Source organism: Amblyraja radiata, chromosome 1 (assembly GCF_010909765.2).
Source record: "Amblyraja radiata isolate CabotCenter1 chromosome 1, sAmbRad1.1.pri, whole genome shotgun sequence".
Lineage (NCBI taxonomy): Eukaryota > Metazoa > Chordata > Chondrichthyes > Rajiformes > Rajidae > Amblyraja > Amblyraja radiata.
This window is the reverse complement of record NC_045956.1, coordinates 188795874-188819552: the sequence shown is the minus strand read 5'-3', so window position 1 is coordinate 188819552 and position 23679 is coordinate 188795874. Positions and strand designations below refer to the sequence as shown.

General features: G+C 49.6%; 1 protein-coding gene across 1 annotated transcript; it reads left to right on the top strand.

Annotated features, from left to right (window-relative positions):
• Positions 1 to 247: 247 nt before the first annotated feature.
• On the top strand, positions 248 to 17027 carry LOC116988669 (zinc finger protein 239-like). The gene is made up of 3 exons (XM_033045552.1): positions 248 to 480; positions 15973 to 16897; positions 16992 to 17027. The coding sequence occupies exons 2-3, from the start codon at positions 16103 to 16105 to the stop codon at positions 17025 to 17027; spliced, it is 831 nt and encodes a 276-aa protein (XP_032901443.1). The 5' UTR covers positions 248 to 480; positions 15973 to 16102.
• Positions 17028 to 23679: the final 6652 nt, after the last annotated feature.

Sequence of the window (23679 nt, the reverse complement as noted above, 5' to 3'; positions counted from 1 at the left end):
ACACGGGGGGGCGGGACCTGCTGCCATTGGCTGCTGGCGTTGTCCGTCACACAGGGAGGCGGGCCTTTCGCCCATTGGCCGCTGGCGCTGTCCGTCACACGGGGAGGCGGGACCTGCTCCCATTGGCCGTTGGCACTGCCCGTCACACGGGGAGGCGGGACTTGCTCCCATTGGCCGTTGGCGCTGTCCGTCACAGGGGGAGGCGGGACTTGCTCCCATTGGCCGCTGGCGTTGTCCATCACACGGGGAGGCGGGACCTGCTCCCATTGGCCGCTCCTCGATCCCGCTGCTGACCCTGAAACCAAAGATACTAAACTCACTCACTACAAGATCTTTGCCTGAAACATCGCCCGTTCCTTCCCTCTCTCCGCTCTATGATCTTTAGTCCCGGTCCCGCCCCGGGCCGAGTCTCCCCATCGACCGCATGGAAATGGCGGCGGAGAAGCGGCAGTTGGTGACGTCGCTGCCGACGGACCTGAGGTAAATAATGTTGTAAATCAGCAGCGCAGCGGGATTGGGTCAATATGGGGGAGAAGTGAGGTAAATCACCACATAAATACATACATAAATAAATAAATAAACTACCTACACGTGTATGTGTGTGTGTGGGGGAAACTGGCGTCAAACTCCTTATAAACCTCATCCAGTGTTCTTGATGTGTACGGGTGTTATTGATGAGTACAAGTGTCAGGGGTTATGGGGATAAGGCAGGTGAATAGGGTTGGGAGGGAGGGAGAGATCAATCAGCCACGATTGAATCATTGAATGGCGAAGTAGATTTGTGTAAGAAGGAACTGCAGATGCTGGTTTAAACCGACGATAGACACAAAATGCTGGAGTAACTCAGCAGGTCAGGCAGCATCTCTGGTGAAGGTACACAAAATTGCTGGGGAAACTCAGCGGGTGCAGCAGCATCTATGGAGCGAAGGAAATAGGCGACGTTTCGGGCCGAAACCCTTCTTCAGACTGATGGGGGGTGGGGTGGGGGGGGGGGGGAGTAGGAAGGAAAAGGGGAGGAGGAGGAGGAGCCCGAGGGCGGGAGGGTGGGAGGAGACAGCTAGAGGGTTAAGGAAGGGGAGGAGACAGCAAGGGCTAGCAAAATTGGGAGAATTCAATGTTAATGCCATACGGACGCAAGGTCCCCAGACGGAATATAAGGTGCTGTTCCTCCAATTTCCGCTGTTGCTCACTCTGGCAATGGAGGAGACCCAGGACAGAGAGGTCGGATTGGGAATGGGAGGGGGAGTTGAAGTGCTGAGCCACCGGGAGTTCAGGTAGGTTATTGCGGACTGAGCGGAGGTGTTCAGCGAAACGATCGCCCAACCTAAGCTTGGTCTCCCCGATGTAAATCAGCTGACATCTAGAGCAGCGGATGCAGTAGATGAGGTTGGAGGAGATACAGGTGAACCTTTGTCGCACCTGGAACGACTGCTTGGGTCCTTGAATGGAGTCGAGGGGGGAGGTGAAGGGACAGGTGTTGCATTTCTTGCGGTTGCAACGGAAAGTGCCCGGGGAGGGGGAGAGCATCTCTGGTGAAATGGAATAGGTGTCATATCGGGTCACGACCCATGACCCGTACTGTTGCTAGGCTACTCCAAGTGGAGTACACGCGATGAACTGCAGGTGGGCGCTTACCATTGTTTCCAGCGTAGCGGGCCCGTTAAAACCCCCTGAAATTGTCAAATTTGCGCTGTAAATAATTATGGAAATCGGGATAAGCGTGAGAGACATTTAGCCTACTTCAGAATTCCAAAAGTGAGGAGAAATTACGGTAGATAGAAGCGAGAGCTGAAGGGACAACAACAGACAGTGTGCTTGTCCGTGTCGGTCGGCCGGTGAGGGCGCTGCAATGGCGGCAGCCCTGTCAGCAGCGCGTTAGTTTTTTCAACTTTTTTAGTATGTTTTAAAGTATGTTTTTAATGTTTATTTTTGTATTTTGTGTGGGGGGGTGAGGGGGAAACCGTTTCGGTCGCCTCCTCCATGGAGAGGTGACTTTTTCCAGGTCGCCTCCCCCGTGGCCTATCAGCGAGGATCAGCGCGGCCTTTCCCGGAGACGCGCTCGGGGCTCCAGCGGCGGGTGCAGCGTGGATTGTCAGCATGGAGCGGGTGAGCCCTCGCTGGGGGGGGAGCGCTCCGTTTCGTTGGCCGCGGCGTCTACAGCCCGGGATCCCTCGGGGGGGGGGACCTGGGGTAAGAAGAAGCTTCCACGGCCGTCTTCTACCGCGGGCGAGGTATGGACTTAACATAACCCCAGGAGGGGAGCTTCGACCGCCGGCCCTGCAGTCTGCGGTGCTTCTGGCTGCGGCGTGGAGGGAACTTTAAATCTTCGACCGGCTGCCTGCGGCCTACACCAACTTAAAGCCGCGGTCTCCGGTGGGGAAGAGCCGACTCTGGACTTACCTGGACTCGTACCTTGTCCTTACCATCTGGACGCCCGCTGCGGAGGGTTGAGGTCCCGACCACGGGGGAAAATGGAGGAGGACTGGCCAAATTGTGTGCCTTCCACCACACTGATGAATCCTGTGGTGGATGTTTATGTTAAATTTTTATTGTGTTTTTGTGTGTGCTCTTTATCATTGTATCGCTGCTGACATATTCATTCCACTTGCACTTTATGTGCAATGTGACAAATAAACCGTATTGTACTGTATTGCAAACATTGGCCGTTTGCTCACTGCATTTCATCAACAGTAAGGCATTATTTGTGTTTTTTCTTGATTCCTTTGCAATCTAAAACGTTTCAGAAGTGATAAATCTGGCTGTAACTTTTTTTAAATCGCCCATGGTTCTCGTGGGTTTTTACATACAAAATGAAAACACATCTGAAGAAAATTTTACAGCCAGATTTATCACCTGAGAATTTTTAGATGCCAAAGGAATCAAGAAAAAACACAAATAATGCCTTACTTGATGAAATGCAGTGAGCAAACGTGATAATTCCCAATATTTTCAATGTTTACCAAGCACTTTAGCTGCTGTAGTCCCTTTAGTTCTCGCTTCTCTATACCTTCATTTCGCTTCACGTTTGGAATTCTAAAGTTGGGTACAGGTCTCTCACACTTACCCCGACTCCCACAATTTTTTCAGCGCAAAAATTCAAAATTTTGGCGGTTTTTAACAGGTAGGAAAGTACGCGTTTTTAGCATTAATAACATATACCGGAAGTGACGGATATCTTCCAGTTGGATTTAGCGGCTCCGTGCGTCGAGCCCTATGACCCAGTGACCTTTTGTGCAACCTCCCTATACCAAAGAGAGAAGCGGTGGTGGAAGTGTGGAACAATCTGCCAGAGGAGGTACTATAACAACATTAGCTTAGATGGAGCATCTTGGTTGCCATGGTCAAGTTGAAGTGGAGAGCCTTTTTATGTACACTGTGCCTCTATACATACAGAACTGTAGATGCTGGTTTACAAAAATAGATGCAAAGTACTGGAGTAACTCAGTGGATCAGGCAGCATCTATGGGGTACATGGATAGGTGATGATTCAGGTTGGGATCCTTCTTCCAAATAAAATCCTCCAACATTTTCTCCACCTCTAACGGGGTCCCACTACTAACCACATGCTCCCATCTCCACACCTTTTTGCTTTCCGCAGAGACCGTCCCCTCCGTAACTCCCTGATCATTTCGTCCCTTCCCACCCAAATCACTCCCTCCCCAGGTACGTTCCCCTGCAACCACTTGTTCTTTGCTGACTGCTGCAGCCCACAGCATCAGATGACCTGCAAGGTGTCGATACCATAGACAATAGGTGCAGGATTAGGCCATTCAGCCCTTCGAGCCAGAATTCAATGTGATCATGGCTGATCATCCCCAATCAGTACACCGTTCCTGCCTTCTCCACATATTCCCTGACTCCGCTATTTTTAAGAGTCCTATCTAGCTCTCTCTTGAAAGCATCCAGAGAACCTGCCTCCACCGCCCTCTGAGGCAGAGAATTCCACAGACTCACCATTCTCTGTGAGAAAAAGTGTTTTGTCTCCGTTATAAATTGCTTACTCCTTATTCTTAAACTGTGGCCCCTGGTTCTAGACTCCCCCAACATCGGGAAGATGCTAAATTTTTAAGGGGTTGGACAGGCTAGATGCAGGAAGATTGTTCCCGATGTTGGGGAAGTCCAGGACAAGGGGTCACAGCTTAAGGATAAGGGGGAAATCCTTTAAAACCGAGATGAGAAAAACTTTTTTCACACAAAGAGTGGTGAATCTCTGGAACTCTCTGCCACAGAGGGTAGTTGAGGCCAGTTCATTGGCTATATTTAAGAGGGAGTTAGATGTGGCCCTTGTGGCTAATGGGATCAGAGGGTATGGAGAGAAGGCAGGTACGGGATACTGAGTTGGATGATCAGCCATGATCATATTGAATGGCTGTGCAGGCTCGAAGGGCCGAATGGCCTACTCCTGCACCTAATTTCTGTTTCCTGCCTCTAGTGTGTCCAAGCCCAGTTTTATGTTTTAATGTTTTAACTCCACAGAGTGTACAAGCCCAGTTGCTCCATTCTCTCAGCATATTACAGTCCTGCCATCCCGGGAATTAACCTTGTAAACCTACGCTGCACTTCCTCAATAGCAAGAATGTCCTTCCTCAAATTAGGGGACCAAAACTGCACACAATACTCCAGGTGTGGTCTCACTAGGGCTCTGTACAACTACAGAAGGACCTCTATGCTCCTATACTCGACTCCAATTGTTATAAAGGCCAACATGCCATTCGCTTTCTTCACAGCCTGCTGTAGCTGCATGCTTACTTTCATAGACTGATGTACAAGGACCCCCCCCCCCCCCCCCCCCGATCCTGTTGTACTTCCCCTTTTCCCAATACATAGCAGCAATGAGGGGAACCAAGATCAGCTTCAATGGTGGCTTTCAAATTCATTAAGTGAATGAAAAGTAAAATGGATTTGAGTGAAGCTTCACCTCACCCTACCCTTCATCCCTCGGCCTTTTATCCCTCACCCCCTCCCTCATCCTCCACCCATCACCTCCTACTTCACACCCCCCCCCCCCCTCCATCCATCACTCGCTCTCTATTCCTCACTATCCCTCCCCCCCTCCCTCTCCTTCCATCCCTTACCCCCATCCCTCTCCCTTCATCCCTCAATCTCCGTCACCCCCCCCCACCCACACTCTCCGTTCCTCACCCATCCCACCCCTCTCCCTCATCCTCTCCCTCACACCTGTCCTTTCCCTCCCCCCCCCTCTCCATCCCTCCCTCTCCTCTCCACCCTTCTCCATCTACCCCCCCGCCCTCCTCTCCATCCCTCACCCTCTCCAGTACTCCCTGTCCTCTACACCCTTCTCCATCTATCTACCTCCCCTCCCCATCCTCATCTCCCCCATCCCCCCCCAGTGATGGCCGGCATCCGAGTGCCCACATCCATCAGACCAAATGTACCAGCGCACGCGCATCAAACCGCCGGCTCCGGCGCACGAGCATCTCCTCCCACCAATGGTCACTGGCGGACGGTAGCGGCGCGTGCGTAGTGTGCTGGGCGGCCGTTTGGCGGGAATGGAGCGGCGCTGCCGGGCGCGTGGGGAGAGTTCACCCGCGGACATGACGTGTGGTCGCCTCACTCCCGGTTACCGCAACCTGTCTGTGACAGTGAATGTGAGTGTTCTCCCACTTTGTCCCGTGTTCACAGCCGGACGGCCCTTCAGCCCATAGAGTCCGTGCTGCCCCCTCAGACACCCATTGAACCCAACGCTACCTCGACATTTTACTCTCTCCCCCTTCTCTTCAGCGGCGGAATGAGAAGCCCCCCTCACACCCCAGGCCAGCAAACCTCCCCTCAATAGCGGGGGAATTAGGACATAATCCCCCGGGACATGGAGTTTTATTTTAGGTTTAGTTTATTATTGACGTGTGTACCCAGGTGCAGTGAAAAGCTTTGTTGTGCAGGCTGTGCAATCAGATCAGATATACCGTATACAAATATTAACTATATTACAAAACTTTGAGATTTTAAAAATCAAGTGTGCAATTTATCCCATCAGATAAAGCATAAAAAGAAGTTTAATTTGACACCTAATTCACTTTCATATCTTCAGTATTAAAACATTTATGACCATTTTCATACTCTAAAATTAGCATCTTGTTCCCTATTGCTTTTTCCATTGACTTAACTCAAAAGCTGTGATCGAAGACAAAAGCCAATAACTTTCTTAAATATTAAGAGAACTGAATGAAATTTTTAGTTATTATAGATTGAAGCATTCTGAAACAAATATGAAACAATCTTACTTGGATGACGTGAAATTAAAGCATATAATTGGTTAGTTACCTAATTGTAGCTAATTATAAAATTCAATTAGTAGATCTAAACATCTATCCATTTCTTAAGAAAAGGTTAACATTTTTAAATAGCCTAAGTTTCCAAATAACATTCACACAAGAATTCACAATATAACATGATTTTTAAATCTCACTTTCATGAATTTATAGGGGGGTTGCACGTAAGGTCACCGGGTCATAGGGCTCGACGCACGGAGCCGCTAAATCCAACTGGAAGACATCCGTCACTTCCGGTATATGTTATTAATGCAAGAAACGCGTACTTTCCTACCTGTTAAAAACCACCAAAATGTTGAATTCTTACGCTGAAAGAAATTGTGGGAGTCGGGGTAAGTGTGAGAGACATGTACCCAACTTCAGAATTCCAAAAGTGAAGCGAAATGAAGCTATAGAGAAGCGAGAACTGATGGGGCTACAGCAGCTAAAGTGCTTGGTAAACATTGAAAATATTGGGAATTATCGCGTTTGCTCACTGCATTTCATCAAGTAAGGCATTATTTGTGTTTTTTCTTGATTCCTTTGGTATCTAAAAATTCTCAGAAGTGATAAATCTGGCTGTAAAATTTTCTTCAGATGTGTTTTCTTTTTGTATGTAAAAACCCACAAGAACCATGGGCGATTTAAAAAAAATTACAGCCAGATTTATCACTTTTGAAACTTTGATGCCAAAGGAATCAAGAAAAAACACAAATAATGACTTACTGTTGATGAAATGCAGTGAGCAAACGGCCAATGTTCGCCAAGCACTCTAGCTGTTGTTGTCCCTTCAGCTCTCGTTTCTATCTACTGTCATTTCAACTCACTTTTGGAATTCTGAAGTATGCTAAATGTCTCGCACGCTTATCCCGATTTTCATAATTATTTACAGCGCAAAAATTGACAATTTCATTGGGTTTTAACGGGCCTGCTACGCTGGAAACAATGGTAAGTGCCTACCTGCAGTTCATCGCGTGTAATCCATTTGGAGTAGCGTAGCAACAGTACGGGTCATGGGTCGTTACCCGACTGCCATGAAACCTCCCTATTCACTGAGGTCAATAACGTTATAAATCAGCAGCTGAATAAATCCGGTCTGGGGGAGACCCGAGGTAAATAAACTCCACATAAACTACACGTCTGGGGGGGAAACTGGGGAAAATAATATAAACTCACTGTCTGGAGCAGCGTCCTGACATAAAACACGTTATAACACTTCCCTCTATCTGGCTCCCCCCTCTCCCTGTAAATAATCAATAAATCACCAAATAAACTACATGTCTGGGGGAATAAACCTGGTCTGCTGGGAGAAAGTGATGTAAATAATGTTATAAACCCACATGGGAGCGGATTAAACCCGGTCTGGGGGAAAACTGAGGTGAATAATGTGATAAACCCACGTGGGAGCAGAATAAACCCGGTCTGGGGGAAAACTGAGGTGAATAATGTTTTCAACCCACAGGGGAGTGAAATAAACCCGGTATGGGGGTGTAAACAGGTAAATAATGTTATAAACCCACAGGGGATTGAAATAAACATGGTCAGGGGGGGGTAAACAGGTAAATAATGTTATAAACCCACAGGGGAGCAAAATAATTTCAGAAGGCTTTCGACAAGGTCCCACATAAGAAATTAGTATACAAACTTAAAGCACATGGTATTGGGGGTTCAGTATTGATGTGGATAGAGAACTGGCTAACAGACAGGAAGCAAAGAGTAGGAGTAAACGGGTCCTTTTCACAATAGCAGGCAGTGACTAGTGGGGTACCGCAAGGCTCAGTGCTGGGACCCCAGCTATTTACGATATATATTAATGATTTGTACGAGGGAATTGAATGCAACATCTCCAAGTTTGCGGATGACACGAAGCTGAGGGGCAGTGTTAGCTGTGAGGAGGATGCTAGGAGGCTGCAAGGTGACTTGGATAGGCTGGGTGAGTGGGCAAATGCATGGCAGATGCAGTATAATGTGGATAAATGTGAGGTTATCCACTTTGGTGGCAAAAACAGGAAAGTAGACTATTATCTGAATGGTGGCCGATTAGGAAAGGGGGAGATGCAACGAGACCTGGGTGTCATGGTACACCAGTCATTAAAAGTAGGCATGCAGGTGCAGCAGGCAGTGAAGAAGGCGAATGGTATGTTAGCATTCATTGCAAAAGGATTTGAGTATAGGAGCAGGGAGGTTCTACTGCAGTTGTACAGGGTCTTGGTGAGACCACACCTGGAGTATTGTGCACAGTTTTGGTCTCCTAATCTGAGGAAAGACATTCTTGCTATAGAGGGAGTACAGAGAAGGTTCACCAGACTGATTCCTGGGATGTCAGGACTTTCATATAAAGAAAGACTGGATAGACTCAGTTTGTACTCGCTAGAATTTAGAAGATTGAGGGGGGATCTTATAGAAACTTACAAAATTCTTAAGGGGTTGAACAGGCTAGATGCAAGAAGATTGTTTCTGATGTTGGGGAAGTCCAGAACAAGGGGTCACAGTTTAAGGATAAGGGGGAAATCTTTTAGGACCAAGATGAGGAAAACATTTTTCACACAGGGAGTGGTGAATCTCTGGAATTCTCTGCCACAGAAGGTAGGTGAGGCCAGTTCGTTGGCTATATTTAAGTGGGAGTTAGATGTGGCCCATGTGGCTAAAGGGATCAGGGGGTATGGAGAGAAGGCAGGTACAGGATACTGAGTTGGATGATCATATTGAATGGCGATGCAGGCTTGAAGGGCCGAATGGCCTACTCCTGCACCTATTTTCTATGTTTCTATAAACCCAGTCTGGGGGAAAACTGAGGTAAATAATGTTATAAACAGGGGAGCGGAGTAAACAGGGAGTCGTACCTAAAACATCCGACCCCTGGTATAATAATAATTCTAAATCTGCTGTGATGACATTACACAAGATGGCATTTCATAAGAACCACATGAATCATCAGGCTGCCTATTAAACCCATGTGTAAAGACTAATGGTTGTAGCTGTGCTATTGTGGCTTTTAAAGTCAAGCAAGTCAAGTTTATTCGTCACATCGACACGAAATGTTGCCTATTCCTTCGCTCCATAGATGCTGCCTCACCCGCTGATTTTCTCCAGCTTTTTTGTCTACCAACGGGATCCCACCACTGGCCACATCTTCCCATCTCCTCCCCTGTCGGCTTTCCGCAGAGACCGCTCCCTCCGTAACTCCAAGGTCAATTCGTTCCTTCCCACCCCAACCACCTCCTCTCCTGGCACTTTCACTTTCAACCGCAGGAAATGCTACACTTGTTGCTTTACATCCCCCCTTGACTCCATCCAAGGACCCAAGCATAGAAACATAGAAACATAGAAAGTAGGTGCGAGAGTAGACCACCAGGTCCGTCGAGCCCGCACCGCCATTCGCTCATGGCTGAACACTAAACAGACACACTTACCCACAAACAGTAGACACAAGACACAGAACACAAGACACTACCCTCCCCTTTATACCGCTATCACCCCTCTCCACCCCAAGAACCGCGTGATCTCCTGGGGGAGGCAAAAAAACGGATAAAAACCCAGGTCCAATTCGGGAAAAAAATCCGGGAAATTCCTCTCCGACCCCAATCCAGGCGATCGACACTTGTCCAGGAGATCACTCAGGTCTTACTATACTAACCATACCTAGGTCCATATCCCTGCCCTCTCCCCGTAGCCCCTTATCCCCTTGGCAGCTAAAAAACCATCTATTTTAGACTTAAATATATTTAACGTTTCTGCTTCCACTGCTCCCTGGGGCAGTGAATTCCATAAATTAACCACCCTCTGGGTGAAGAAGTTCTTCCTCATCTCAGTTTTAAAAGAGCCCCCCCTTATTCTGCAACTATGTCCCCTAGTTCTAGTTTCCCCGATCATTGGGAACATCCTCGGTGCATCCACCCGATCAAGGCCCCTCACGATCTTATATGTTTCAATGAGATCGCCTCTCATTCTTCTAAACTCCAAAGAGTAGAGTTCCAGCCTACTTAACCTTTCCTCATATGTCAATCCCCTCATTGCAGGAATTAATCTTGTAAACCTTCGCTGCACTGCCTCCAGGGCTAGTACATCCTTTCTTAAGTATGGACCCCAGAACTGTACACAGTATTCCAAATGTGGTCTCACTAATACTGTGTACAGCTGCAGCAAGACCTCCGTGTTTTTATACTCAATCCCCCTAGCAATAAAGGCCAAAACTCCATTGGCCTTCCTGATTGCTTGCTGCACCTGCATACTAACTTTTAGTGATTCATGTACTACTACCCCTAGATCCCTTTGCGTTGCATTACAACGCAGCTCCTCCTCATTTAGAAAATAACTTGCCCTATCATTTTTTTTCCCAAAGTGAATGACTTCACATTTATTAGTATTAAATTTCATCTGCCAAGTTGTTGCCCACTCACCTAGCTTATCTATATCCTTTTGCAGACTCTTCCTATCCTCCTCATCCCCTACTTTTCCTCCCATTTTTGTATCGTCCGCAAATTTTGATATATTACACTTGGTTCCCTCCTCCAAATCATTTATATAAATTGTGAACAACTGGGGTCCCAGCACCGACCCTTGCGGAACCCCGCTAGTTACCGGTTGCCATCCCGAGTATGAACCATTTATCCCCACTCTCTGCTTCCTATTTGTTAGCCAATCCTCTACCCATGCTAATATATTACCCCCAATCCCATAATTTTTTATTTTTAGCAGAAGTCTCTTATGTGGCACCTTGTCAAAAGCCTTTTGGAAGTCCAAGTATACCACATCCACCGGTTCCCCTTTATCCACCCGGGTTGTTAGTTCCTCAAAGAATTCGAGCAGATTCGTTAAACAGGACTTCCCCTTCACAAAACCATGCTGGTTCTGTCCGATGAAGTCATGTTTATCCAAGTGCCCCGTTAGTGTTTCTTTAATAATTGTCTCTAACATTTACCCACCACCGATGTTAGACTAACCGGTCTATAGTTACCCGCCTTCTGTTTACTTCCTTTTTTAAATATAGGTGTTACATTGGCCATTTTCCAATCCACTGGGACCGTTCCTGCCTCCAGGGAGTTTTGGAAAATTATCACCAATGTATCCACAATCCCCACCGCTATCTCCCTCAAGACCCTTGGATGTAATCCATCAGGCCCAGGGGATTTATCCTCCTTCAGTCTCATTAATTTCCCTAATACCACCTCCTTGGTGATCTTAATAGTATTTAGCTCCTCCATTCCTACCGCCCCCTGTTTATCCAGCGTTGGAATATTTTTTGTGTCTTCTATGGTGAAGACTGATACAAAATACTCGTTTAATGCCTTTGCCATTTCCATGTTCCCCACCAACAACTCTCCAGTCTCACCCTCCAATGGACCAACGTTCACCTTAGCCACCCTTTTTCTTTTTATATAGCTATAAAAACTCTTACTATTAGTTTTTATGTTGTTCGCTAAATTCCTTTCATAGTCTATTTTCCCCGTCTTAATTAATCTCTTAGTTATTTTTGCTGACCTTTAAATGCTTCCCAATCCTCTACCCTCCCACTATCTCTGGCTACCTTATATGCCCTTGCCTTCAGCCGAATACTATCCTTTATAGTTTTACTGAGCCATGGCTGACTGTTCTTACCCTTACCCCTTTTTTTCTTCATAGGAATAAATTTTTCTTGAAGGTTATACAGTAGATCCTTAAACGTACACCACTGCTCATGTACCGTCTTATTCTTTAGTCTGCTATCCCAGTCAACTTTGATCAGCTCATTCCTCATACCTTCATAATCCCCCTTATTTAGACTAAGCACCCTAGCCTGAGTTTCAACCTGCTCCCCTTCTATTTGAATATGGAATTCGACCATATTGTGGTCACTTGTTCCCAACGAGTCCCTAACTATGACATTTTTAATTAATCCTGCTTCATTACACAGGACCAGATCCAAGATTGCCTCCCCCCTTGTCGGTTCTGTGACATACTGTTCTAGGAACCCGTCTCTAATACATTCTATAAACTCTTCCTCTAGTCTACCCTGCCCAGTTTGGTTTGCCCAATTAATATGAAAATTGAAGTCCCCCATGATTACAGCAGTTCCCTTTTTACATGCGTCAACTATTTGCAGATTTATGTTCTGACTAACAGCATCACAGCTATTTGGAGGTCTATAAATTACACCCACTAGTGTTTTTTTCCCCTTGTTATTCTCTATCTGTACCCAAGTTGTTTCACTATCCTGATCCTTCAACGCAATATCCTTCCTCTCTATTGCCGTTATTCCCTCCCTTATTAAAAGGGCCACCCCTCCTCCCTTTCTTTCCTGTCTATCTTTTCTAATTGTCGAGTACCCCTCTATATTTAACTCCCAGTCCTGATCCCCTTGCAGCCATGTCTCCGTAATGGCCACGATATCATAACTATATATACTTAATTGCACCGTTAATTCATTTATCTTATTTCGAATACTCCGTGCATTTAGATAAAGCACTTTCAGATGATTTTTACTACCCTTCCTTTCCGTTTTTGCCCCTTTTACATCTAGAGCTTTATCTTCACACATTCTGGATCCTCCTGTCACATTTTGATTTTCCGCTTCCCCACTGATACCCTGCTCTATTTCCTCTACCCCTGCCGTTATTACCCCCCTTGATACCTCCCCCCCGCTACTTAGTTTAAAGACCTATCTACTGCCCTAGTTATATGATTTGCCAGGACCCCAGTCCCAGCACCGTTCAGGTGAAGTCCGTCCTTACAGAACAGATCCCCCCTGTCCCAGTACTGGTGCCAGTGGCCCAAGAAACCAAACCCATTTTTCCCACACCAGTCTTTGAGCCACGCATTCAGCTTTTTAATTTTACGTACCCTCGCCGATTTGGCCCGTGGCTCAGGTAGCAATCCGGAGATCAGTACCCTCGAGGTTCTGCTTTTTAATTTATTCCCTAACTGCTCAAACTCCTTCAGCAGATCCTCCTTCCTCGTCCTTCCTATGTCATTGGTCCCCACATGGACCACGACCACTGGATCCTCCCCCTCCCTCTGCAAATTTCTCTCCAGCATTGCAGAGATATCCTTAACCCTAGCACCGGGTAGGCAACACAGCCTTCGGGACATGTTCTGCTGGCCGCAGAGAACCTTATCTACCCCCCGAATAATACTATCCCCTATCACAACGGCATTTCTTCTAACTCCCCCCTCTTGAATGGCCCCCTGATCCACGGTGCTGCAGCCAGGTTGCTCATCCCTCCCACAGCCCCTGATCCCGTCCTCACATTGAGTAAGAGCCTCGGTCATGCTCGTCAGGGACAAGGGCTGTGGCTCCTGCCGCATCTCCTCCTGGTTCCCCCTACCTGCCTCGCTTATGGCCACACCTTCCTTTCCTTGCTCACTAACTACTGAATTAGTTAAACTGGTCGGTGTGACCATCCCCTGGCACAAAACATCCAGGTAATACTCCCCCTCCCTGATGTACCGCAGCGTATGAAGTTGGGTCTCCAGCTCATCAATGCGGAGCTCGAGTTCCGCTAGCCTCAAACACTTACTGCAGCTGTAGGGATCATCTACATCAATGGTGTCGACAAATTCCCACATCTCACAGTATTGGCACATCTCCTGGCCGCCCATCTTATATAAGTAATTAACTGGTCCTATTTAAGAATCCCCTACCCGGATTACTGTATTGATACACCCCTTATTTATATAATCCTACCTCCTATAAATGGGAAAGTACTCACCCCAGCCGTAAATTACCTACTGGTTTGGCTGTCTAGTGGTAATTCCGTCCGCTCTTCCTGTCTGGTCCACTGCTCCCTTGCAGTGCGTGGCAAACCTCTTAGCCAAGCAGTCTTTACAGGTGTGACAGAGGTTCACCTGCACCTCCTCCAACCTCATCTTTAGCATCCGCTGCTCTAGGTGTCAGCTGCTCTACATCGGTGAGACCAAGCGTAGGCTTGGCGATTGCTTCGCCCAACACCTTCGCTCGGTTCACAATAGCCAACCTGATGGCTCAGCACTTCAACACCCACTCCCATTCCGAATCCGACCTTTCTGTCCTGGGCCTCCTCCATGGCCAGAGTGAGGCCCACCGTAAATTGGAGGAGCAGCACCTTATATTTTGCTGGGGTAGTTTACACCCTAGCGGTATGAACATTGACTTCTCCAGGCCCTGCAGCCGTCTTAAATGACTACCTAAACTGTCATTTGGCAACCTATAAAGCTGCCTAGGTTGCCCTGCTGGCATCACAGAAAAAAGGTTAAGAGAGCGCTGGGTGGATATAGGTGAGGGAGTCACAAGAAACTGCCGATGCTGGAATCTTGCATGGAACACAATTTTTGTTAGATGCACATAATCTCTTGCCCAGAGTGGGGGAATCGAGGACCAGAGGACATGGGTTCAAGATGAAGAGGAAAATATTTAATAGGAATCGGAGGGGTAACTTTTCCACACAGGGTGGTGGGGAGCCTGGGACTATCCCAACGTTTAAGAAAAAGTTGGACACGTACATGGATAGGACGGGTTTGGAAGGATATGGACCAAGTTCAGGCAGATGGGACTAGTGTAGCTGGGACATGTTGGTCAGTGTGGTCATTGGGTCGAAGGGCCTGATTCCACACTGCATCACTCTGTGACTCTAATACAAAGTGCTGAAGTAACAGCGGGTCAGGCAGCATGTGTGGAGAACATTTTCACAGGTTCTTCTTCTTATCGAGTCCACACACAAGATTAGAAGTTGTTCAGCCAGAGCTGAACACACTTCTCGACATCTGCACAATGGTGTCTGTCTTGTGCTTCTTGTGCGTGGTGGTGGAAAGATTGGTTGAAACAGGGCCGCGATGTGAACGCTCTTTCCTTGACCCCAATTTTTCACAGGTGACGGGTTGGAACCTTTCTTCACACTGACACGATGTTAACAGATGAGGGGGTGATTGGCAGATGAGTGGAGTAAATGACAGGCGAGAGAAAATAAGGAGATAAAAGGGTGTGAGATAAGGAGAGGAATGTATATGTGCAGCTTTAAGGGACGTTGGTCAGATAGCATTTGGAGTTGCATACAGTTCTGGTCACTCCATTACAGGACTAATGGGCTTTGGAGAAGGTGCAGAGATGGTTAACCAGAATGGTTTAAAAACAAGGAACTGCAGATGCTGGTTTGCAAACAAGGACACAAAATGCTGGAGTAACTCAGCGGGACAGGCAGCATCTCTGGAGAGAAGGACTGGGTGACGTTTCTGGTCGAGACTGAAGAGGGTCTCGACCCGAAACGTTACCCATTCCTTCCAGTATTTTGTGTCTACCCAAACAGTGCCAATCCACGTGGCGGTGTGCCAGCAGGCTGGAGGAGCGGGCAAAGGCCTTGCCACAGAGCGGGCAGGTGAAGGGATGCTGGCTGGTGTGGACTCGCTGGTGCTCTAGCAGCTGGTCAAGGCAGGTGAAGCCCTAATCACAGGACGAGCAGGGGAAGGGACGCTTACTGCAGTGGGTACGCCGATGCTGCCACAGGCTGGACATGCGGGTGAAACCCTTGTCACACTCAGCGCACACAAAGGGTCTATCTCCGGTGTTGCCACTGGTGCTCCCGCAGCCCCTGTGCGCTCTTGAAACGCTTGCGCAGTGGGAACAGCTGCTCGTCGGTGTGGGCCAGCATGTTGGAGCCCCCACTCACCCACTTCCCCCCTCACCCCCATTCAGGCACACGTTAGTAATGTCATGTTTGCCAGCTTATTGACCCTCTGTGTTTCCCTCCTGCAGGGTTTAGGATCCGTTGCTGTGGGCGGAGAGATGGGGATGTGAGCGGCCATTGAGGGCAGCCAGGGTGCCGGTGAGACCTGCCCCCCCCCCCATTTGCTCGGTGTGCGGGCTGAGCTTTGGAGGAGGACCCATGACGGGGCACAACAAGGAGAAGCGTTATGAGTGCGACATGTGTGGCAAGGCCTGGCGGAACCCGAGCCGGCTGGAGATCCACCGACGGGTGCATACGGGAGAACGCCCCTTTGACTGCTCGGAGTGCAGCAAGAACTTCACCTGCTACGACACCCTGCTGCAGCACAACCGAGTGCACTCCAGCGAGAGGCCCTTCACCTGCTCCGACTGCGGGAGCGGCTTCAAGACGATTAATTACCTGAAGTATCACCGGCGAGTGCACATGGGCGAGAAGCCCTATGGCTGCTCCACCTGCGGCAAAGGCTTTGTCCGGATGTCAGGGCTGCGGGACCACCAGCGGGTACACAGCAGTGAGAGGCCCTTCACCTGCTCCGACTGCGGCAAAGGCTTCAAGTCGTCCAAGGACCTGAAGAAGCACAGACGCGTGCACACCGGGGAGCGGCCCTACACCTGCAGCGACTGCGGCAAGGGCTTCACCCAGTCCAACAATCTGCTGGTGCACCAGCGCACCCACACCGACGAGCACCCCTACATTTGTGCCCAGTGCGGCAAGGGCTTCGCCCAGTCCAATCACCTGCTGGTGCACCAACGCACCCACACCGGCGAGCGCCCTTACACCTGCACCCAGTGTGGCAAGGGATTCACCCAGTCCAATCACCTGCGGGAGCACCAGCGCACCCACACTGGCGAGCGCCCCTATACCTGCGCCCAGTGTGGCAAGGGCTTCACCCGCTCGACCAGGCTGCTCTCCCACCAGCGGGTGCATGCCATCGACCATCACTTCCTCAGCCCGGTGTGTGGAGAGCGCTTTGCCATGGCCTCACACGCCCTGTCTCACCAGCGCGTGCACACTTAGATATGTTTGCTAACGGCGTTTCCTGTACGAGGGAGGGGAGCAGAGTCAGACCATGCTGTCTGCATAAGTGAGGTTGTGGGCCCAGTGCTGAGGTGACGCTCTGGCCCGCTGGTGGCCGTGGAGAGAGTGTGTGTGGGTGGGTGAATGTGTGTGGGTGAGATTAAGTGTGTGTGTGGGTGAGGGAATGTGTGGGTGGGTGAGAATGTGTGGGTGAAAGGGTGGGTGAGAGTTTGTGTGAATGTACAGGTGTGTTTGTGCGGGTGTGTCTGCGCGGGTGTGTTTGTGAGTGTGTGCGGGTGAATGTGTGGGTGAGTGCGTGGGTGAGAATGTGCGTGTGAGTTTGGGTGAGGGAGTGTGGGTGGGTGGGTGAGGGAGTGTGTGTGGGTGAGTGTGTGCGTGGGTGAGTGTGTGCGTGCGTGCATGGCTCGAAATTAACGGTTGCCTGTTTGCAAATGGCCACCTAAAGTCCCGCCAGGCAACCTAAAAGCTGTCCTCCAAACACAAGGCGTAGCTATGGGCACACGCATGGGCCCCAGCTACGCCTGCCTCTTTGTCGGGTACGTTGAACAATCCTTGTTCGAGACGTACCAGGGCCCCATCCCCGACCTCTACCTCCGTTACATTGATGACTGCTTTGGTGCCACCTCCTGCACCCACACACAACTGACTGACTTCATCCACTTCACCACCAACTTCCATCCGGCACTCCAATACACCTGGACGATTTCCGACACTTCCCTACCATTCCTTGACCTCACCATCTCCATCGCAGGGGACAGACTCCTGACCGACATACATTACAAACCCACTGACTCACATGGCTATCTGGACTACACGTCTTCCCACCCTGCCCCCTGTAAAGACTCCATCCCCTACTCCCAATTCCTCCGCCTACGCCGCATCTGTTCCCAGGATGAGACATTTCATACCAGGGCATCGGAAATGTCCTCGTTCTTCAGGGAACGGGGATTCCCCTCCGCCACCATAGATGAGGCTCACACCAGGGTCTCATCCATACCCCGTAACACTGCTCTCTCTCCCCATCCCCGCACACGCAACAAGGGCAGAGTCCCTCTGGTCCTCACCTTTCACCCCACCAGCCGGCAAATACAACACATAATCCTCCGCCATTTCCGCCACCTCCAACGTGACCCCACCACTCGCCACATCCTCCCATCTCCCCCCATGTCTGCCTTCCGCAAAGACCGCTCCCTCCGCAACTCCCTCGTCAATTCTTCCCTTCCCTCCCGCACCACCCCCTCCCCGGGCACTTTCCGTTGCAACCGCAAGAAATGCAACACCTGTCCCTTCACCTCCCCCCTCGACTCCATTCAAAGTCCCAAGCAGTCGTTCCAGGTGCGACAAAGGTTCACCTGTATCTCCTCCAACCTCATCTACTGCATCCGCTGCTCTAGATCAGCTGATTTACATCGGTGAGACCAAGCGTAGGTTGGGCGATCGTTTCGCCGAACACCTCCGCTCAGTCCGCAATAACCTACCTGACCTCCCGGTGGCTCAGCACTTCAACTCCCCCTCCCATTCCCAATCCGACCTCTCTGTCCTGGGTCTCCTCCATTGCCAGAGTGAGCAACAGCGGAAATTGGAGGAACAGCACCTCATATTCCGTCTGGGGACCTTGCGTCCTTATGGCATTAACATTGAATTCTCCCAATTTGGCTAGCCCTTGCTGTCTCCTCCCCTTCCTTAACCCTCTAGCTGTCTCCTCCCACCCTCCCATCCGCCCGCCCTCGGGCTCCTCCTCCTCCTCCCCTTTTCCTTCTTTCTTTTCCCCACCCCCCATCAGTCTGAAGAAGGGTTTCGGCCCGAAACGTCGCCTATTTCCTTCGCTCCATAGATGCTGCTGCACCCGCTGAGTTTCCCCAGCAATTTTGTGTACCTTCGATATTCCAGCATCTGCAGTTCCCTTTTGGACAACCTAAAAGCTGTGTCATTTTGCCTCGCTTGACACTACAGATACTGGTTTACACCGAAGATAGACACAAAAAACTGGAGTAACTCAGCGGGTCAAGCAGCATCTCTGGAGAAAATGAACAAGTGATGTTTCGGCGACGACGGCTCCTCCCCCCGCTCCCGTACCCCGCCCGCCCTCATAGAGGCGGCTGCGTGCCACTCCGCCAACGGCGATAACCGCTTACAAAACAAACTCGCACGCCGAGGCCGGAAGGAGGGAGGAAGGGAGAGGGTCCCTTCCATTCTCTGAAGCACCTGCACCGCTCGGCATTGCGCCTTCTTGTTTGCTGGCGGAGGAGGGGAGGCGGTGGTGAGGAGATCCCAACTGCCTCCCCCTTTTGGCGGCGGCACTTGGCGGTGGACAGGGACGGCCAAGGCAGCGGGGCGATAATGCCAGTGTGGTCCGAGGCGCATTGGCCTTACTTCCTCCCCACCTCCTCTGCCTCTTCCCCTCTCTCTTGTACGCCCCCCTCTTTTCCTGGGACCCCTCCTCTCCATCCCGCACTGATCCCCATTCCTGCCTCTATTCAGTCCTCACTGACATCCCCTGTGCTCCTCTCCCCATCTATTCATCCTGCACTGATCTCCCTATCCACCTCGCATTGATTCTCCTGCCACCCCCATCCATCCTACACTGATCTCCCAATTCATCCTGTACTGACCCCCCTTCCCATCCATCCTACACTGCCCCGCCCATTCATCCTGCACTGATCTCCCGATCCATCATGTACTGACCCCCCCCCTTCATTTATCCTGCACTGAACCTCCCCCATCCATCCTGTAGTTATCACCCCATTTATCCTGCACTGATCCCCCCCATCCATCCTACACTGATCCCCCAATTCATCCTGTACTGACCCCCCTTCCCATCCATCCTACACTGCCCCGCCCATTCATCCTGCACTGATCTCCCGATCCATCATGTACTGACCCCCCCCCCTTCATTTATCCTGCACTGAACCTCCCCCATCCATCCTGTAGTTATCACCCCATTTATCCTGCACTGATCCCCCCCATCCATCCTGCAGTTATTCCCCCCCCCCATTCATCCTGTACTGAGCCCCCCATTCATCCTGTACTGAACCCCCCCTCCATTCATCCTGTACTGATCCCCCGATCCACACGTTACTGATCCGCCCCATCCATCCTGCACTGAAACTCCCCCATCCATCCTGTACTGATCTCCACCATCCATCCCGTACTGATCCCCCAATTCATCCCCCACTGACATCCCCCGCCCTCTCCCCTCACAATTTTACCTACTCCAACCAACACGCACTAATTCCCCTGCCTCAGTCCATCCATCCCGCACCGATTGCCTTCTCAAACCCCTCACCCCCCATCTATCTATCCCGCACTGATTCACCTGCCCACCCCCACCCTGACCCTACTGCACTGGAAATGTCTTCAGAGCGAACATTGACTGTTTGATAACGGAATGCAATCAAATGTGTTTTATTTCCCAATGTTAGTATTTGTTTTAATCCATAAAGATGGATTAATTAAATTGTGAACACGTGAAACATTAAAACCGCAGTGTTTGATTGTCACTGCTACCATTGACACGTTATTACAGAATTCATTTCAATGGCAAATCAATGCTCTTAATCTGGAGTATCAGTACTGTAGTTATTTAATGAGCAACATTCACAACTATACATTGGATTTATCCAGGTTTTACTTCTACAGTCGGTGATATACATCACGAATTTGGTCAGGAGATATTTCAGTTGAAATTTTAGCGTTAATTCTGAAATGGGAATGATGGAAACAGCGTTTGGAATGGAATGCTATTTATTGTCATTCAAACACTAGGTTGGAACGAAATGTCATTTCGACAGTTTTTTACATTACAAAAAAACCCAAGACCCACACTTAACACAGTTTACATAAACATCTATCACAGTGAATCTCCAACACCTCCTCACTGTGATGGAAGGCAAAGTCTTATCTCTTCCCTTTGTTCTTCTCCCGCGGTCCAGCAGTCCAACTGCAGCGTCGAGGCAAACTGGGGCTCCGATGTTAAGCCCACGGCGGGCAATGGTAAGTCCTGTGGCCATTTAAGCCAAGTTGAGCGATGTTAGGCCCTGGCCCCGTGTCCTTTAAATCCCGCGATTCCATCGGGAGAAGTTGCCGTTGCGGAGCTCGGAAAAGTTACTGTCCACCAGGCTTGCGGCCGGAGCCTCCAAAACTCCAAAGTCGGGTCGCAGGCGTGCGCCACCACAGCTCTTCCCGCTCCGAAGACGGCAAGCTCCGCGATGTCAGTTCCGTAGGCTCCACGACGAGCCCTCAGGTTAGTCCCCGGCTAAAAAAAACAGTGCGTACATACTGGGTATTTTCATTGCTGTTCACAACACAAACATCTCATCTGAATGCCCGATAATGTGGCGTTTTGACACCTTTAAACGTGGCCAAAAGAACATTTGCTGCATTTATGTCCTTTGGCCATCTCTTGTCAGTAAGTGTAATCTTTAACCTGTCAGATGGGCATGGTCAGTTTTAACAGCTATTATCAAAAAATGCCCTTCTAAATTTCCTTGCAACCTGTACATTTTGTTGTGGATAAATGATGTGGGAAGCGAGAGTGTTTATGTACCAATAGCAATAACGACCCATGCTATGGCCATGTCATGATCATTTTCGGTCCTTCACTGAAAACATGCTTGCTGGGTAGGCTAATGGGACTGAAGGATAATAAATCCCCTGGGCCTGATGGTCTGTAACCCAGGGTCCTCAGGGAGGTGGCTCTAGAAATAGTGGACGCATTGGTGATTATTTTCCAATGCTCGATCGATTCAAGATCAAGGTGCAGCAGGCAGTGAAGAAAGCGAATGGTATGTTAGCTTTCATAGCAAAAGGATTTGAGTATAGGAGCAGGGAGGTTCTACTGCAGTTGTACAGGGTCTTGGTGAGACCACACCTGGAGTATTGCGTACAGTTTTGGTCTCCAAATCTGAGGAAGGACATTATTGCCATAGAGGGAGTGCAGAGAAGGTTCACCAGACTGATTCCTGGGATGTCAGGACTGTCTTATGAAGAAAGACTGGATAGACTTGGTTTATACTCTCTAGAATTTAGGAGATTGAGAGGGGATCTTATAGAAACTTACAAAATTCTTAAGGGGTTGGACAGGCTAGATGCAGGAAGATTGCTCCCGATGTTGGGGAAGTCCAGGACAAGGGGTCACAACTTAAGGATAAGGGGGAAATCCTTTAAAACCGAGATGAGAAGAACTTTTTTCACACAGAGTGGTGAATCTCTGGAACTCCCTGCCACAGAGGGTAGTCGAGGCCAGTTCATTGGCTATATTTAAGAGGGAGTTAGATGTGGCCCTTGTGGCTAAGGGGATCAGAGGGTATGGAGAGAAGGCAGGTACGGGATACTGAGTTGGACGATCAGCCATGATCATATTGAATGGCGGTGCAGGCTCGAAGGGCCGAATGGCCTACTCCTGCACCTAATTTCTATGTTTCTATGTTTTCTATGTAAGATCAGTTCCTGTGGATTGAAGGATAGCTAACATTATCCCACTTTTCAGGTAAGGAGCGTGAGAGTGACCCGATGGGTCTGTGGGGAAAGACCTCTACGGGGGAACCGGGGGTGGATCGACGAGGGGAGCCCGGGGCACCGGTTACAGCAGGAGATGCAGGGACAGACTGATGCGGGGAGTGTGTGGTCTTGGACGCAACAGGTTACGGAACGGCTGCAACAGGTGTCGGTGTAAACATGGGCAGTGGGGCATCAGGACCCGCAGGCATTGGACAAGGTTTCTTCACTGGAAGGAGGTGTTGATGGTTGCGTCTTCGACCAGCTCAGAGCGTGGTTCCTTTGAGGGGCCATGAATGTGCTTTGCCAGTTTGTAGGTGTACCACTTGTCCTTGTACTAGTGGTTTGAGCGGCTTGCTGGTCTTGTGATAAAACCACTTTTGCGTGTCGATTTTAAACTGCACACGCTTCTGTATCGCGGTGGGAGGGCGGACATGTGGCTGCAGCTGTTGGTGGACGCGTTTGGCGAGACATTACCAGCTGGGTGGGGAGGAGCCAAGAACGCTGTCCCTTGAAATGTTCCGCAGGTTGAGTAGGATCAGGTAGACGTCAGATTTTGCTAGGTAGGTGTGTTCCATGAGTTGTTTAGTGCTGCGAACAGCACGCTCGGCAAGTCCATTGGATTGTAACTATTCTGGGCTGCTGGTGACGTGTTGAAAGTTCCAGCGTTTGGCAAAGTTCGTGATCTTTTGACTGGTGAATTGACTTCCATTGTCAGTTTGAAGGCAGACGGGTGCCCCATGCATGGACAGGTGGATTGATAGTTTTTGGATCACTGTTTCGGAGGTGATTGTTGGGAGTAGGTCAATTTCGAACCAGCTCAAGTAGGAGTCCGCCAAAAGAAGGTGGTGTTTCCCGTGCCATTCAAAGATGTCGGCGGCCACTGAAGACCACGGAAGGGAGGGAACTGGCTGAGGCAGGAGGGGCAGCTTCTGCTGGTGTGGTGTCAGGCTGTTACAGATGGCGCACAATTCGGTCTTTTCGCGTATGTACCTTGTCATTCCGGGCCAGTAGATCATGTTCTGGGCCCGTTTTAGTGTGGCCTCCGTGCCGGGGTGGCCTCTGTGGATAGCGTCATAGTACTCACTCCGTAGAATGGAAGGGATGACTGACTGCCTTATGGCCTTTGACGATTATTCAGTCCTGTAGCACTAGTTCGTCACGAACCAGGAAGTAGGGTCGTATTTCAAACGGGATGCTTG

Coding starts and splice junctions, on each gene's coding strand:
- LOC116988669 (XM_033045552.1), top strand. CDS start 16,103: ATGACGGGGCACAACAAGGAGAAGCGTTATGAGTGCGACATGTGTGGC. Junction 16,898..16,991: donor ACCATCACTTCCTCAGCCCG/GTGTGTGGAGAG, acceptor TTCCTGTACGAG/GGAGGGGAGCAGAGTCAGAC.